The 19,183-nt window shown below is 42.2% G+C and overlaps 1 protein-coding gene across 1 annotated transcript in view; it reads right to left on the bottom strand.

Annotated features, from left to right (window-relative positions):
* Positions 1–613: 613 nt before the first annotated feature.
* The window catches only part of IQCA1 (IQ motif containing with AAA domain 1), a 331,503-nt gene continuing 312,933 nt past the window's right edge, over positions 614–19,183 (bottom strand). The window contains exon 19 of the mRNA XM_058185159.1: positions 614–1,266. Within this exon, the coding sequence (XP_058041142.1) occupies positions 1,111–1,266 (156 nt within the window). The 3' untranslated portion in view covers positions 614–1,110. The remainder of the gene's footprint in view (positions 1,267–19,183) is intronic.

The raw sequence follows: 19,183 nt of genomic DNA, 5'->3' as shown, positions 1-19,183 counted from the left end.
ACTTAATTTAATTGATAGGACCTGAAGCAACCAAGCTGTGTTGGAGCAAATAGACAAGTGGTCCCTCAGATAGTAGGCCCTACACAATGTAGGACTTTATAGATTATAATCAGCATCTTGAAGTGACTTCAAACCCAAATGGCAACCATGCAGTTCACATATCAGGGCATGCTCATCACTGCTTGCCCTGCCCATTTGGGATCACCTATAATTTCTGGGTGATTTTTAAGGACAACCTCATTTGGACCACATTGTAATAATCCAACTTGAAGATGAACATACAATGAGTGATTGTGAGATGGGTCTCTTGTTCCAGAAATGTGCGTGCAACAGGTGCACAAGCTGAAACTGTGAAAGGCTTTCATGGCCATAGCTGCCACTAGGAATGGAGAGTTCAGGAAGACCTCTATGTTGTGCACCAGTCCTGAGCAGAGCATATATACCTGAAAATATATTCACAGAAAAGTTCATCCAAAGGCTAACGTCATTCAGCAGCTAACAGTATTTTAAAATAACTCCACAAAATAAATCTTTTGAATTCTAAAAAATTTATTGGAAACAATAATTTATCAGTGTTTTACAAATTTTGTAAGTTATATATATATAGTCTTCTTCTATGCACACGCTTGCAACTCCCTGTAGAGCTAAGGAAAAAAGTATCCCATTCCTTCTGAACCACCTGGACAGAGGATACATGCAATTACCAGTGGAATAGGTTATTACATAGTTCTCATGTCCAACTAGGAAAAGAAGAAATAAACCACTTCTAAGTTATATAGGGATTAATTTGAATAGATATGTCGCTTTCTCACTGGGCAAAGCTCATAAGCATAAATACTGTAAAATGTGTGACTTAACAATCGTAGACAGATTTTCAATTACTAAATTTTTAAAACTGATAAATCATATCTAAATCTATGTAACTTTAAAATAGCTTAAATAATAAAAGAAAAATGCAGTGGTTTGAAGGAACTAAATGTCATACACATGTTTTGTCCTATGTTTTTCAGAGTACTTTTACATATGATCTGCTTACTGGAATCAGATAAAAAACTTGCATTCCAAGAAAAGGTTCTCCTTTAAATTATAATATAACTACAATGACTATTTTTATTTTTTTGTCTTTTTGCCTTCCTTCTTTTTCCCCTTATCCTTTTCTTTTCCCTTGTCTTTTTCTTTTCCTTTTCCTTTCCCCTTTCCAGTATCTTCCTTCTCTGTCAGTGACTTGATTCGTGCTTTTCCTAGAGGAGTCTTTGCATACCAAACCTAGAAAATTAGATAGAAATATTTTTACAAAGCCTGAAAATACATGCATAACATTGCTTTGAGAGCAGCTGATTTCTAGTATATTAGGCTAATCAATCAGAATAGAGCTGAAAGGGACATTGGAAGTCTTCTAGTCCAGCCCCCTCCTCAAGCAGGAGATCCTATTTCAGACAAGTGGCTGTCCAGTCTCTTCTGAAAAACCTCCAGTGATGAAGCACCCACAACTTCTGAAGGCAAACTGTTCCACTGGTTAATTATCCTCACTGTTAGTACATTTCTCCTTAATTCGAGGTACCTTATTGTTCTCTGAATTCCCCCAAGAATGTTATTAAAGGATGGGAACAATCATTTGCTTGAAGTGGCTCATTACCATTAGCACCTAGCTGTAATACTGAAACTGTTACAATATTTCTGATTCTGTGGCTATCTTTGTGATCAACCGCATTTCCAAGATTTGAGATTTCTCTTTGAAATTTGAAAAGGCAGCCAATAAAAACACACAATAACTTCTGACAACTTACTAAAATAATCAAGCCCACTGTTGTGGCCTCTTGGCCACTGGCCCCTCCAGCTGCTGAATCAGATGAGGAGATGGAGTGGAAGTCGAGGCCAGCATCAAGACAATCGGACAACTCCGAGGGGGAAGAGGGAATGGAGTTGTCAGAGATAGAGGCGGAGCCTGAGCCGTCCATCAGCCCCCAGATGGAGAGGCAACGTCCCTCAGGTCTGGAGGTGGCTGATGAGGAAGAAGAGGGACAACTGGGTCTGCTGCCTGATGCGCGGATGTGCAGAAGGCAGAGAAGAGGAGAGCAGCGGGAAGCTATGGGATGGTCCTTGGGATGGAAGAGCCACCGCTGTTAGCTAAGTCCCATCCTAGCTCTGGGGATAAAAAACAGGGGGCGGAGACGAATAGGTATGGCAGACAACTATTCATCTCACTATCGGTCAGCCACTGATATTCTGAACTTCTGAATCCTGTTGGGAACTTTATCGGAATTCTTTCTTGGACTCTGCGGTGCTGAGAGTCGGGTGTACCTTCTGAGCATATGTGTGTGTGTGTCTGCTCCTGGATAAGAGCGAGCACACCTTCCAGGACTTCCTTTATGAGTTTGGGTAGAGAGAGAGAGAGAGACTCTTGGTCTGTTGGGGACATTTGCTTTCTACAGCCACTTAGAGACTTTGTTATCCGGCTGTGTGTGTGTGAGAAGATTGATTCTTGGCCGGGGCTGCCTGCGCTCCTAATAAAGGGAACATTTAGTTAAAACTAGCGTGCTTGTCTCATTTGGGAGAACACCCAAATCAGAACACCTATAGAATACCACTTTTTTTCTCCTTAATGTAGGGATGAATGACATGACAATGAAGCTGAAAACACTATTGAGAAATTACAAGCAGATAGACAAGAAAGTTAAAGCTTCCGTTGGCGCCACCTTCTTCGCTGAGTTCCTAATTAAGGGGCTCCGTACTGAACATCGTAAAAGCCAGGAAAAGCCGGCTTTAATCTCTCTCCCTGGATGAAAGGGTGAGATAAGAGCTGCGGGGGAGTGGTAGACCTCCCCAGGGGCTTTGTTTTTTATTAAACAGAGCCCTGAGGGTCGACTCCCATAAATCATCCTGCCATAAGCTCCGACTTCAGTGCGCTCCTGCAAAAGCAGGAAAAGAAGAAAGTGTCCATCTCTGCTAATTGTCTTATCTTTATGGATCTCTATAAGCAGACGGAATGAGCACGAGTGAACAACTGTTGGATTGCAAGTGTTTTTGATTTCCTGACTTCTACCCTTTTAAAAAGAGAAACTTTTTTTTCTTTGTTTCAACTGACTCTTTAAGATGGCGCCTGAAAGGGAGTGAAAGTAAAGAATGGAATTTTAAACAGCCTGTGTAACTAAGAAGATAAGAAACGTTATGTGTGGATTCTAATGAAGTGAAGTGAGCTTTCCTATACTTAAAGGGGAAAAGAGAAGTTTCTAGACTTATATTTTGTGACTCTTAAAAACTGAAATGGCTACTAACATTTTTTACACAAGAACTTAAGAAATACCAGATTCAATTTAGATGGGAGGTTCCAGTTGGTTTGACAGTGTATTATCAAGGAAGGAGATATCGTATTGATACAGTGCTTAAGGCCAAAGATTTTCTTTCTACCGTGCTGAAACTTGAAGTAGAAATAATAGAAAAAAGAATTCAAGAGACTCAAATGGGTGTGGAAGCTGAGGTGATTCCAGTGATGTTACCATCTGAGGAACAACCACAAGAACAAAGGCTGACGAGGGGAGCCCTTAAGCGTAAAGAAAAGGAGCAACAAACTCAAAGTAAAGTTCAGGATTCTGCTACAGAAGCGGTGGGAGGAGCACGGCCGAAGATACGGGAGGACGATCTTTAGCTGATCGCTCAAAAGCTTCAGCAGGCCAGTAATGGCAAATAAAATCTTGACTTGGAATGTCAATGATTTGAATTCAGCTCAGAAGAGAAGAAAAATATTTCAATATTTGAAACAATTTAGAAATGATGTAATTTGCTTACAAGAAACGCATATTAAACTATCAGATCAAAAGTACTTAATAAACTCAAAGTTAGGTAAACATTTTATTGCCTCTGCTTTGGACAAAAAACATGGCATAGTGGTTTATTTGAGAAAAGATATACCAGCTAAGTTAATAGAGGCAGATATTCACAGAAGATATATTGCTATTGAACTTACAATAGAAACAAAAAAGACCCTTTTGTTTGGTATATATGCACCCAATCAGCAACAAGAAAATTTTTATAGAATGTTGTATGATAAGTTGATTCTATGGGATTATAAATCGTGTATTATATTGGGAGATTGGAATGGAGTAATAGATACACGAAAGGACAAGGGAACTTTTTCTAAGAAGATACCTGCACATGCAAAGCTGCCTAAATCCTTTTTTGACATGATAGAAGATTTCGAGTTGAGAGATGTATGGAGACTGCGGAATTTGGAGGAAAGAGACTATACTTTTTTCTCTGATAGGCATCAATCCTTCTCACATATTGATTTTATTTTAATTTCTAATGATTTGCTTTTTAGGGTGAAGAAAACTAAGATATTTCCAAGATGTTTGTCTGATCATAGTCCTGTTTGGATGGAATTGCAATATGCAAAAGAAGGTAGAAGAACTTGGAGTTTAAATGAAAATTTGTTTAGATATCAGGATAATGTAATTCAATGTAAAAAGCAGATGAAAGAATTTTTTGATTATAATTTGAATAACAAAACATCGATAGAAATGATTTGGGACGCTAGTAAAGCTTTTATGAGAGGTGTATTAATATATATTAATAATAGACAGAGAAATAAGCAACAAAGACAGCGTAGGTATCTAGAAGAGGAAATTTACAAGAAACAACAATTATTAATACATAACCCGCATGATCAAAAACTTAAAGATGCAATAAAGTTATTACAGAATCAATTTAATATGATAATGGCTGATCAGGTGGCAACAAATATACAATATGCCAAACATAATACTTTTTGTAATGCAAATAGACCTGGTAGGTGGTTAGCATACACCTTAAGGAAAAGACAAAACAACGTACTATAGAAAAATAGAATATAAAGGTAAAGAGATATCAACAGGATAAAATTAAAAAAGCTTTTTTAGAATATTATACAAATTTATATCTTAAAGATAATATATTGAACAGGGATATTGATAACTATTTGAAGGAATATAAGGTTAAAAATTTAACTTTAGAACAAACGGATGAATTGAATCGGCCTATAACCTCTGAAGAAATTATTTTGGTAATTAAGCAATTAAAAATGGGGAAAACTCCTGATACGGATGGGCTCACAGTTAGTTATTATAGGAATTTACAGGATGAGATGTTAGGTCCACTTAAGGAATTATTTAATCAGATACAATTAGGAGGGGGAATTCCCCCCTCATGGAGAACCTCTTTTATTTCATTGATACCAAAAGAGGAACAGGATTGTTCTAAACCTGGGAACTATAGGCCAATCTCACTTTTAAATAATGATTATAAGATTTTTGTTAAAATAATAGCTAATAGATTAATGTTGATTTTGCAGCGAAGAATTCATAATGATCATTCTGGATTTATAAAAGGGAGACAGATGAGGAATAATGTTAGGCAGATTGTTAATTTACTGGAGTATTTAGAAAAGAAAATTTTTATTCCAGCAGCATTTATCTTTCTCGATGCAGAGAAAGCTTTTGATCGATTGCATTGGGATTTTTTATTTAAATTAATAGAAAAGATGCAATTTGGAGATGGTTTTTTAAGAATAATTAGGGCAATTTATGGAGAGCAAACAGCACAGATTATAATCAATGGTAGCTTAACAGAACCTTTTAAGATTGCGAAAGGAACAAGACAGGGATGTCCTTTATCACCATTATTGTTTATTTTAACTCTAGAACCATTATTGGATAAAATACGAGAAGTAAAGGAGATAGAGGGAATTAGAGTTAGGCAACATGAATATAAACTAAGAGCTTTTGCAGATGACCTGGTGATTACTTTGACAAACCCTATAAATTCTAGTAAATCTTTGTTGGAAATAATTGATCAATATGGGAAGGTTTCAGGGTTTAAGGTAAATCAAAAAAAGACAAAAGTGATAATAAAAAATATGGCCAGACAACAGAAAGAAAAACTAGAGGAAATAACAGGATTTGAAATTGTAAAGAAGGTTAAATACTTAGGGGTTTATATTACGTCGTCAAATGTGAAATTGTATAAGAATAACTATGAGGTTTTATGGCAAAAAGTTCAGAAGGAGTTGATTGTTTGGAAAAAATTGCAATTATCTTTGCTGGGGAGAATTGCTGCTATTAAAATGAATGTTTTACCTAGATTTTTATTCCTCTTTCAGATGATACCAATAATTAAGAAAGATAAGAATCTTGAGGAATGGCAGAAGGGAATTAACAAATTTATATGGGAAGGTAAAAAAGCTAGGGTTAAAATGAAAATAATTCAAGATTCTCGGGAAAGGGGAGGTTTAAAAATGCCCAATTTTAAATTATACTATGAAGCAGCTGCTCTCTCTGCAATAAGTGATTGGTTTAATTTAACGGAGGAAAGAATTTTGAATATAGAAGGTTATGACTTGCTATATGGATGGCATGCATATTTAATTTATGACAAAAAAGTGGATAAGGCCTTTAAAAATCATGTGCTAAGAACTGCTCTTCTGCGTGTTTGGAAAAATACTCTTATAAACTAAATTATAAGGTTCCTATATGGGCAAGTCCTAGACATACAATAGAGAATATAAATATAGAACAGAATCAGGAAATGATTACATATAAAGATCTTTTGTATACTGAAAGAGGTAATTTGCAATTAAAATCTCTGCACGTATTAAAGAGGAAGGAAAAATTATACTTGGTTTCAATATGAGCAACTCGTGCTAGATGGAAGGAAGATCAGAAAATTGGTATAGAGCAGAACGAGGGAAATTTGGTAAAGCAAATTAGAAATCAGTCTCAGGAGCATATAAAGAGATTGTATAATGTGTTACTTGAAATAGATTCTGAAAGGGACTTGGTAAAGGACTGTATGATAAAGTGGGCACAAAATTTTCAGGAGCCAATATTATTGGAAACTTGGGAAAAAATTGGGTTAGAAATGTTAAATTCACGAGCACAGAATTTGAGGGAAAATTTTTATAAAATGTTTTATAGATGGCATTTAGATCCTAAAAAATTATCGTGTATGTATCCAGATATGCAAGCAAAATGTTGGAGATGTAATTGTGATGACGCTACATATTTTCACATTTGGTGGACTTGTAAGGATATAAAGGCCTTTTGGATAAAAATTTGGTGGATCTTACAAAATGTTTTGAAAAAGAAGATAAAGTTCCTGCCGCAATTTTTTTTGTTGGGAATTATTACGGATTGTACAGTAATTGAGACTAAATTGATTTTAAATCTAATAACAGCAGCAAGATTACTAATAGGACAATACTGGAAGAAAAAAGAAGTACCTACAATAGAAGAATGGATATTGAAGGTTGCCAATTTGGCTGAGATGGCGAAGATATCAGCCTTTTTGAAAGACAATACGCAAGAAAGATACTTAAAGGAATGGAAAAAGGGGGGGGGGAAATTTTGTAAAACTTTTTGAATTAAAAAAAAAAAAGACAAGAAAGTTAAGAAGTTAGGAACACAAGTGATGTTTTCATCTGTTCTTCCAATGAAAGGTCAACAGCTAATAAGGAACAAGATTAGAAATGAATCACTAGCTTAAGAATTGGTGCTGGCAAGAGAACTTCAGATTCCTAGACCATGGTCTGCATTACCTACATGAAGAGCATCTGGCAAGGGATGGGCTGCACCTTACAAAACCCACAAAGAATGTATTCAGAAAATGACTGGCTCAATTTATCAGAAGGGCTTTAAACTAAAATTGAGGGTAGAGTGTGACCAATTCTTAGGTCCTACTCTAATTACAAGCATAAACCGCAATACAATCAATCAAACAATGATGTAGGAACTGGAAGAAAAACTCAGATATAAAGTAAGAGATATAGGAAGGATACCCAGGGCAGTCATAAATGCCTATACACAAACATTCAAATTTGGGGAATAAAAAAGGTGAACTAGAAGTACCAGAACATGAGGGCAAATATGATAGAGTTGCCATTACCAAATCTTGGTGGAATGAAACACATGATTGGAATGTACTGATGGAAGGATACAAACTGTTCAAAAGAAACAGAGCTAACAAAAGAGGAGGTGGAGTTGTATTATATAATCACTATGTATCCACAGAAATGCACAAAACCAAGAATGTAAGCCTCCTAGAATGCAATATAAAAGGCAAAAAGAATGATACTGTCATAGGTATAGGCCACCCAAACAAGCAGAAATAGAAGAACTCATGGAACAGGTGACTGATTCTTTTGTGGTATGCAATATATGTTCCATGCCCAAAGAACACCCAAATTTTATATATATATATAAAATGTAAGCTATGTGATCTACTAGAGGAAAAAATAAGGGATCTAAAAGCAGTTCTAACCAAACTCTAACCTATGCAAGAAACCTATGCTCAAATTGAACCAAATAATGAACAAATAACTCCCAGAGGATTTGACCCTGCTAATAAACCCTTGGAGGAAGACAAATGAAGGTATGTCACACATAGAAGGAAACACAATAATCAAAGAAAGAAGCAGTGTACATCTAACAAACCCCTGCTTCCCAATCTAACCCAATCAGAAGCAGCCCCATTAAAACTGAGCAACCAATTTCTCCTAGTTGAAAATATTCAGACCCACAATCTCCCCCCTCAAAGAAAACATACAAGCACTTAGAAAAGAGACATCATCAAATATCCCTTAAAAAATCACATCAGCAAACTCACCTGAGATAAACAGAAAAGTACCACAGACTGCACACCCTAAAAAAGGAAGGCGAGTGTTGGCTACAGGAGATTATATTCTCAAAGGCACAGAACCAGCCATCTGCAGACCAGACATACAATCTAGGAAGTTATGTTGTCTCCCTGGAGCAAAAATCAAGGATGTGGCTGAAAACCTAACCAAAATAATTAGGTCCACAGATTACTACCCTTTTCTACCACTATATGTAGCGATGAATGACACAAAAAGGACTTGAAAACAATATTGAGTGATTATGACCAGCTAGGCAAGAAAGTTAAATAGTTAGATGCACAAGTAATTTTTTCTTCTGTATTGCCAAAGAAAGGTCAACATCCAGTAAGAGAACAAAGGATTCTAGAAGTGAACCACTGGCTAAAGGGTTGGTGTCACCAAAAAACCTTTGGATTCTTGCACCATGGTCTGCACTACATCTATGATGGACTTTTGGCAAGGGATGGGCTGCACCTTACAAAGACTGGGAAGAATGTTTTTGGAAAATGACTAGCTCAACTTATCAGGAGGGCTTTAAACTAAAATTGAGGGGAGAGGGTGACCAATCTCCAGGACCTAATTCCAAGCAAAAACCCCTAGAAAACAAGTCAAATAATGAGGTAAGGAGGGATAGGAAGGAAGACAAACTCAAATACCAAATAGGAGACCTAGGAAGCATATCCAGAGTCAGACATATATATCTCATGTGCCTATATACAAATGCACAAGTTTGCAGAACAAACAGGGTGAACTTGAACTATTAATACATGAAGGTAGATATGATATAATTGGAATTACAGAAACCTGGTGGGAGGAAACCCAGGACTGGAACGTCCTGATTCCTCTTCTTGTGCCATATTCGTCATCGGACGTTGGCGATCATGTTGGCAATCCTATTTTTGTCAACAGAAATGAAAAAGTGCTACTGAGTTTGGCACAAACAAGTCCCTTAGGTTTTGAAGCCATGATGTTCTTCTTCTGCCTGGACCTTGTTTGCCTTCAATCTTTCCCTGGAGGATTAAGTGAAGGATGCTGTATTTTTCTGGGCATCAATACTGATAGAAGGATACAAACTGTTCAAAAAACCCAGACCCCATAAAAGAGGAGGTGGAGTTGCACTGTATGTAAAGGGCCATTATATTGCTACAGAAATGCACGAAACCAAAGACGAAAACCTCCTAGAATGCATATGGATCAATGTAAAAGAAAGAAAGAATGACATTGCAATAGGTATATTGCTCCAGGCCACCCAACACATTGCTCCAGGCCACCCAACCAAGCAGAAAATATAGATGGGACTTTTTGCCAACCAACTAACAAATATATATAGGAAATACACTAAAATATTAATGGGGGACTTCAATTACCCTGACATCAGACAAAGTCAAGAATGAAAAGACTCAGAATGAACAAAGACTTGCAACAAAAGTCAAAGATAATAAAAAAAGTTTATTTCAACCTATAAATAACAAGAAAAAAAATCAAGGAAAGTTGGTCCATTAAAGAGAAAAGACAGCAATGAAGTAACAGGCACCAGAGAGAAAGCACAGCTGCTTAACTCATTCTTTGCATTGGTCTTCACACAAAAAGAAACTATAGCCCAACCTACCAAAAACAAAACTGTTAAAGATAGACTAGAAATAAAAGTTAAAATAAGCAAAAAAACACCTGTTTGATCTTGATGAATACAGATCATTGAGACCTGATAGATTACATCCCAGAGTTCTAAAGGCAGATGTCATTTCAGAACCACTGTACCACATATTTCAAAAATCCTGGAGCACCAAGGAACCACCAGAGGACTGGAAAAGAACTGATGTGGTTCCCATCTTCAAAAAAGGAACCCTCCACCCCCAGACCCAGGAAACTACAAACCAATTAGCCTAATATCAATACCCAGGAAGAGACTAGAAAAGATAATAAAAAACAGATCTGCCAACATCTAGAAACGAGAAAAGTAACAACTAGAAGTCAGCAGGGGTTTGTTAAAAACAAATTATGCCAAAACAATCTTGTTTCATTCTTCAAAATAATCACTATTAGTAGACCAGCGAAATACTGTGGACATAATATACTTAGACTTCAGCAAGGCATTTGACAAAGTAGACCACAACCTACTTCTTGGTAAGCTAGAAAAAAGTGGGATAGATAGCTTTACCATCTGATGTATTTGTCACTGGCTGACAAACTGTAGTCAATGAGTAGTCCTTAATGGTATTACATCTACATGGAGGGAAGTAAGCAGTAGGGTACCATAAGGTTCTGTCTTAGGCCCAGTACTCTTCAATATCTTTATAAACAACTTAGATGAGGGAATAGAAGGGGAACTTACCAAATTTGCAGATGATACTAAGCTGGCAGAAATAGTCAACATCCTAGATCAGTAATGGCTAACCTTTTCCGGACCGATTGCCCAAGCATGCGCCCAGGGGTAAAATCTAAAAATTTTCCCTACCGGTTCTGTGGGTGTGGCTTAATTGGTGGGCATGGCTTGGTGGTCAGATGACTGGGTGAGTGTGGCCAATAACAATAAATAATAAAAATAATAAACAAAGTATACAAAACAATAAGAGGTCCCAAAAACCAACTTTCACACTTTACACACACACACACACACACACACACACACAGCCACATACAGCTTTGTGAGATTTTGTGTGTTTGTGTAGTTAGAGTGAAACACTACAGAAACACACCAAATCTCAGAAAGCTGCACAAATGTTTTATTTATTTATCAAACTTCTATACCGCCCTTCTCCCGAAGGACTCAGGGCGGTGTACAGCCTTCATTTAAAACAATTAATATACATATTAAAATAACCATTAAAAAGCTTATTCAATAAAAGGCCAAATTAAAACCGTCGATTGACCATAAAAATACCCAATAAAATTACCATTAAAAGTTTAAAATTTAAATTTAGAATTTAAAAAGTCAGGCCAGTCCTGCTTGTATAAATAAATAAGTTTTCAGTTCCCGGCGGAAGGTCCGAAGGTCAGGCAATTGGCGTAAACCGGGGGGAAGTTCGTTCCAGAGAGTAGGTGCTCCCACAGAGAAGGACCTTCCCCTGGGGGCCGCCAGCCGACACTGCTTGGTGGACGGCACCCTGAGAAGACCCTCTCTGTGAGAGCGTACGGGTCGGTGGGAGGCATGTGGAAACAGCAGGCGGTCCCGTAAGTACCCGGGCCCTAAGCCATGGAGCGCTTTGAAGGTGGTAACCAAAACCTTGAAGCGCACCCGGAACACCACAGGTAGCCAGTGCAGACTGCGCAGGAGTGGTGTTACCCGGGAGCAACGCGGTGCTCCCTCAATCACCCGCGCAGCTGCATTCTGGACTAACTGCAGTCTCCGGGTACACTTCAAAGGTAGCCCCATGTAGAGAGCATTGCAATAATCCAGTCGAGAAGTGACGAGAGCATGAGTGACCGTGCATAAGGCATCCCGGTCAAGAAAGGGGCGCAACTGGCGGACCAGGCGGACCTGGTAAAAAGCTCTCCTGGAGACGGCCGTCAAGTAATCTTCAAACGACAGCCGTTCATCCAGGAGAACGCCCAAGTTGCGCACCCTTTCCATTGGGGCCAGTGACTCGCCCCCAACAGTCAGCCGCGGTTGCAGCTGACTGTACCGGGATGCCGGCATCCACAGCCACTCCGTCTTGGATGGATTGAGTCTGAGTCTGTTTCTCCCCATCCAGACCCGTACGGCCTCCAGACAACGGGACAGCACTTCGACAGCTTCGCTGGGGTGGCCTGGGGTGGAAAAGTACAGCTGAGTATCATCAGCGTACAGATGATAACTCACCCCAAAGCCACTGATGACCTCGCCCAACGGCTTCATGTAGATGTTGAACAGGAGAGGCGAGAGAATCGACCCCTGCGGCACCCCACAAGTGAGGCGCCTTGCGGCCGATCTCTGCCCCCCTGTCAACACCGTCTGCGACCGGTCGGAGAGGTAGGAGGAGAACCACCGATAAACGGTGCCTCCCACTCCCAACCCCTCCAACCGGCGCAGCAGGATACCATGGTCGATGGTATCAAAAGCCGATGAAACATCCAACAGGACCAGGGCAGAGGAGCAACCCCTATCCCTGGCCCTCCAGAGGTCATCCACCAACGCGACCAAAGCTGTCTCCGTGCTATGCCCGGGCCGGAAGCCGGACTGGAACGGGTCTAGATAGACAGCTTCCTCCAGGTACTGAGGGAACTGCCACGCCACCACACTCTCTACAACCTTCGCCACAAAGCGAAGGTTGGAGACTGGACGATATTTACCCAAAATAGCTGGGTCCAGGGAAGGCTTCTTGAGGAGGGGTCTCACCACCGCCTCTTTCAAGGCAGCGGGAAAGACCCCCTCCATCAAAGAAGCATTTATAATACCCCGGAGCCAGCCTCGTGTCACATCCTGAGTGGCCAGCACCAGCCAGGAGGGGCACGGGTCCAGTAAACATGTAGTGGCATGCAGCCTCCCCAGCAACCTGTCCATGTCCTCGGGAGCCACAGAATCAAACTCATCCCAAACCACATCAACAAGACGAGCCTCAGTCATCTCATCTGGATCATCGCAATCTTGGTCCAAGCTATCCCGAAGCTGAGCGATTTTATCGTATAGATAACCACTAAACTCCTCGGCACGTCCCTGTAAGGGGTCATCCCGTCCCCCCTGGTGAAGAAGGGAACGGGTCACCCGAAACAGGGCGGTTTTATTTTATTATTTTATTTTATTTATATTTTTTAGAACAGGGATCTCCAACCTTAGTAACTTTAAGGTTTGTGCACTTCAACAGGAAAGCTGGCTGAGGAACTCTGGGAGTTGAAGTCCACAAACCTTAAAGTTACTAAGGTTGGAGACCCCTGTTTTAGATAAAAGCAGCTAAATTTAAAACTTCCTTAACTTTAAATTGCTGTCTAAAAAAACCCAACTCCTTAAAAAAAACCCAAATAACTATTTTTTAATAGTTTACTTACCCAATTGGAGGCAGGCAGATTGAGTTGCTCACCGAGGAGATGGTTTGCAGGCAGGCAGATTCAGTTGCTAGCTGATGCAACTGATTGCAGCAGCCAAAGCAAAGCAAATAAGCAACAATTAAGTAAGTGGGGATGGGGCGATTGGGTGGGCATGGGCGGGGCTGTTGTAAGAGGTTGTTAAAAAATGATTTTAAAAGCCTGTGATGATCAGGAAACTCATCTGGGATCGCCAGAGGAAAAAAAGATTTTAAAAGGCTCTTCTGATGATCCCAGCTGAAGTTGTCTGATCGCAGCCCAGAACCTCTTAAAAGGATTGTTTTAACAACCTCTTTGGCCGAAGAGCTTGTAGAAAACATGTTTTTTAAAGGTTCTGATGATCAGGCAATTCAGCTGGGATTGGAGCCTTCTAAAACCTTTTTTTTTACAACCTCTTTGGCTGAAGAGTTTAAAGAGTTCTGATGATCCCAGCTGAGCTGCAGGATCATCAAAGGCTTTTTTTTTTTACTTTTAAAGGCATTTTTAGGTGTCCTCCTGGATGAACGGCTGTCGTTTGAAGATCATTTGACGGCCGTCTCCAGGGGGGCCTTCCACCAGGTTCGCCTGGTTCGGCAGTTGCGCCCCTTCCTTGATCGGGATGCCTTATGCACGGTCACTCATGCGCTCGTTACCTCTCGCCTGGATTATTGCAATGCTCTCTACATGGGGCTCCCCTTGAAGTGCACTCGGAGGCTTCAGTTAGTCCAGAATGCAGCTGCGCGGGTGATAGAGGGAGCTCCGCGTAGCTCCCATATAACACCGCTCCTGCGCAGACTGCACTGGCTGCCTGTGGCCTTTCGAGTGCGCTTTAAGGTGTTGGTTACGACCTTTAAAGCGCTCCATGGCTTAGGGCCTGGGTACTTACGGGACCGCCTGCTGTTACCACATGCCTCCCACCGACCCGTACGCTCTCACAGAGAGGGACTTCTCAGGGTGCCGTCCGCCAAGCAATGTCGGCTGGCGGCCCCAGGAAGGTCCTTCTCTGTGGGGCTCCACACTCTGGAACGAACTTCCCGGGTTTCGCCAAATACCTGACCTTCGGACATTCTGTCGCGAACGGAAGACGCATCTTTTATTTCTTGGGGCTGTCTTGAATTTTATCTTTTATCAATTTTTAAACGGGGTTTTTAGTATGGAAATTTTTTAATGTTAGGCTAATTTAAATAAGTTTTTTAAATGGTATTTTAATCTGTATATTGTATTGTTTTATCTTGTCTGTACACCGCCCTGAGTCCTTCGGGAGAAGGGCGGTATAAAAATCAAATAAATAAATAAATAAATTTTTTTGGCTGAAGGAAAAATGCTTTTAAAAGTAAAAAAAACCCTCTGATGATGGCGCAGCTCAGCAGGGGCAGGGGTGGGACCAGGGATTTTTGCTACTGGTTCTCCGAACCACCAGCCGCCATCGCTACTGGATCAGGCGATCTGGTCCGAACCGGGAGCATTTCACCCCTGCATGCGCCCGATCCCCCCCAAATGCAATGTGTGCACACCCCCGTGCATGCGCCCCATCCCCATGCATGCGTGCACAGCCCCCCCACATGCCCTTCTCCACACATGCATGCATGCCCTCACGCATGTGCCCTCGCGCATGTGCAAGCAACCCCCTTATCTAACAAAATGAAATTCAATGTAGAGAAAAGTAAAGTCTTATACTTAGGCAAGAAAAACCAAATATACACATATAAACTGGGTGAAACCAGGCTTTATAGCAGTAACTGTGAGTGGGATCTTGGAGTCTTAGTGGACAACCAATTAAATATGAGCCAACAGTGTGCGGCGGCAGCCAGAAGAGCCAAGGCAATCTTACATTGCATTAACAAAGGGATACAATCAAGATCAAGAGAGATACTAATACCAGTCTATAAAGTAAGACCACACCTAGAATACTGCATCCAGTTTTGATCACCACACTATAAAAAGATGTTGAGACTCTAGAAAGAGTGCAGAGAATAGCAACCAAGATGATTAGGGAACTAGAGGCTAAACATATGATGAACAGTTGCAAATACTTGGCATGGCTAATCTAGTGAAGAGAAGTACCATGGGAAACATGATACCACTGTTCCAATATTTGAGGGGCTGCCACAGAAAGGAGAGGGTCAAGCTATTTTCCAAAGCACCTGAAGGCCAGACAAGGAATTATGGATGGAAACTGATCAAGGGGAGAGTCAAATTGTAAATAAGAAGAAATTTTCTGACAGTGAGAACAATCAATCAATGGAACAGCTTGCCTTCAGAAGTTGTGGGAGCTTCCTCAGTGGAAGCTTTCAAGAAGAAATTGGACTGCCATCTGTCAAAAATGGTGTAGGCTCTCTTGCTTGGGCTTGGGTTGGACTATATAACCTACAAGTTCTCTTCAAACTCTGTTTATCTGAATCTGAATCAGTAAAAAACTTTTTGCTGACCATTTAACAAATGTATGTAGGAAACACACTGCGGTAGTAATGGGGGACTTTAACTACCCTGATATCAACTGGGATTTCAAGTGGGAGATTGAACAGGACCCTGATCAACCTAGCTGACAACTTTGTCATCCAAAAGGTAGAGGAGGGAACTAGAGGAACAGCTATACTATTCTTACTAACAGAAGAAGTGATAGAGGGTTGAAGTTGCCAGAACTCTGGGGGAGAGTGACTATGTCATATTGAAATTCAATATAATGCAAACATAAACAACAGATTATAATCAAACTAGTGTCATAGACTTTAAAAGAGCTGATTTTAAGAAACGTAGCAAAAGTTTCATGGTAGTCTTGTGAATTTGTGAAAACATACTGGACTTGCTTTGTTTCCAGGACCACCTCTATGTATCAGCAGGAGCCCCTCTGAGGTTTCATCTTGCAGCAATGCTATGATGGCTAGGCAGTGGGCCACTTTAGGGTGTTCAAGACCCTTCATCTGATTTCATGGACATTTGGTGGCTGCGTCTTTGGCACGACATCACTGGGTATTTGACCATATGTGTGTGGTGTAGGCAGGCCAAAAATGCCACCAATACTCCCCCTGAACTGCTGCAGCCTTTGCCCACACTGTAGAAACTGGGGTAGGGAGGATTGTCTCTATGGATTTTATCGCCAAGCTGCCACCATCTAAGGGAGCCAGCACTGTGTTGGTTATGGTGGATATGCTCACTAAAATGGTCCATTTTATCCCATGTTCAGGACTCCCCGGCTTGGTCCATGGCCCAGTTATTCATTCGCTATGTGTTCCGGCTGCACGGTCTGCCAGATTGGGTCATGTCAGATCGAGGAGTGCAATTCATGGTGCAGTTCACAGTGCTTGGCTGAAAGAACAAGATCCAGCTGTGTCTCTCCTTGGCCCATCATCTAGATATTGAAGAGCAGGGGTGAAACGTTAGGGATGATTGCCATCGGTTCACGGAACAGGTAGCAATCATCCCTGATGGCTCCGCCCACGCCTGCCTGGTTGCCTCTTCCAGCTCACTCGCCACTTCCGGCCACTCGGCGCTTCCAGCTACTTGACTTATTCACCCACCCTGCCTATATAAGTTCCCTTCACCATGTGGCCCAGCTACTCGTCTCACCAATCGCCTCACCTGCTCAGCTCACCAAAGGTAAGCAATGCATGCCGCACACTCACCCTTCGCCTTGGGTCGGGGCCTGGGGGCTAGGGCACAGTAGAATAAATACGTCTTCAACTTACGACGAAAGGTCCGGAGGTCAGGAAGTTGACGAAGTCCAGGAGGAAGCTCATTCCAAAGGGTAGGTGCCCCCACAGAGAAGGCTCTCCCCCTGGGGGTCGCCAGCCGACACTGTTTGGCTGACGGCACCCTGAGGAGACCCTCTCTATGGGAGCCCACCGGTCGGTGGGAGGCAAATGGTAATAGAAGGCGGTCCTGTAAATATCCCAGTCCTAAGCCATGGAGCGCTTTAAAGGTGGTAACCAGCACCTTGAAGTGCACCCGGAAGACCACAGGAAGCCAGTGCAGCTTGCGCAGGAGAGGTGTTATATGAGAGCCACGAGTGGCTCTATCACCCGCACAGCTGCATTCTGGACCAACTGGAGCCTCCGGGTGCTCTTCAAGGGAAGCCCCATGTAGAGAGCATTGCAGTTGTCCAGACGAGAAGTGACGAGGGCATGAGTGACTGTGCTTAGGGAATCCCGATCTAGAAAGGGGCGCAACTGGTGAACCAGGCGTACCTGGTAAAAAGCTCTCCTGGAGACGGTAGTCAAATGGTCTTCGAAAGACAACCGCCCATCCAGGAGAACGCCTAGATTGCACACCCTCTCCATTGGGGCCAGTGATTCGCCCCCGACAGTCAGCAGCGGTTGCAGCTGACTGTACCGGGATGCCGGCATCCACAGCCACTCAGTCTTGGAGGGATTGAGTTTGAGCCTGTTTCTCCCCATCCAGACCCGCACGGCCTCCAGACACCGAGACAGCACTTCGATAGCTTCATTGGGGTGGTCAGGGGTGGAAATGTACAGCTGAGTATCATCAGTGTACAGTTGGTATCTCACCCCAAAACCACTGATGACCTCACCCAGTGGCTTCATATAGATGTTGAACAGGAGAGGCGAGAGAACCAACCCCTGTGGCACCCCACACATGAGGCGCCTTGCGGTCGATCTCTGCCCCCCTGCCAACACCGTCTGCGATCGGTCGGAGAGATAGGATGAGAACCACCGAAAAACGGTGCCTCCCACTCCTAAACTCCCCAACTGTCGCAGCAGGATACCATGGTTGATGGTATCAAAAGCCGCTGAGACATCTAGGAGGACCAGGGCAGAGGAATAACTCCTGTCCCAAGTCCTCCAGAGATCATCCACCAACGCGACCAAAGCTGTCTCCGTGCTGTACCCGGGCCGGAAACTGGACTGGAACAGGTTTAGATAGACAGATACATCCAGGTACTGGGGTAACTGATATGCCACCACACTCTCAACAACCTTTGCCACAAAGCGAAGGTTGGAGACTGGACGGTAGTTTCCCAAAACAGCTGGGTCCAGGGAGGGCTTCTTGAGGAGGGGCCTCACCACCACCTCTTTCAAGGCAGTGGGAACAGCACTCTCCCTCAAGGAAGCATTAACAATTCCCTGAAGCCAGCCTCGTGTAACTTCCTGAGTGGTCCAAAGCGTTCCCAGGTCGCAACAAGCTCTTCGGCCGAGCCGTGGGCCAGATCACCAGGGAATGGCCCAAGCTCCGTCAGGAACCTCTCCGGGTCCATCAGTCGCCTGGGACGTAACCAACGCATTGGCCCCGTCTCCCTGCAGTGTTGAGTGATGGTCCAAAAGTCTAGATGAAGGAGAGAATGATCTGACCATGACAAAGTTTCAATAACTAATTCTCCTATTTCCAGATCATTCATCCACTGTCCAGAGACAAAAATCAGATCCAGTGTGCTTCCCCCTACGTGGGTGGGGCTGTCAACTAATTGGGTCAGGTCCATGGCCGTCATGGAGGCCAGGAACTCCCGGGCTGCCGTTGACGACACGCCGGCCGATGGCAAGTTGAAGTCCACCATGACCATAAGCCTAGAGGTATCAACTGCCATCCCGGCTATCACCTCAAGCAGCT

This window comes from Ahaetulla prasina, chromosome 1 (genome assembly GCF_028640845.1).
Source record: "Ahaetulla prasina isolate Xishuangbanna chromosome 1, ASM2864084v1, whole genome shotgun sequence".
Classification (NCBI taxonomy): domain Eukaryota; kingdom Metazoa; phylum Chordata; class Lepidosauria; order Squamata; family Colubridae; genus Ahaetulla; species Ahaetulla prasina.
Note: the sequence above shows the minus strand (reverse complement) of the source record. Positions and strands in the feature narration are given on the sequence as shown.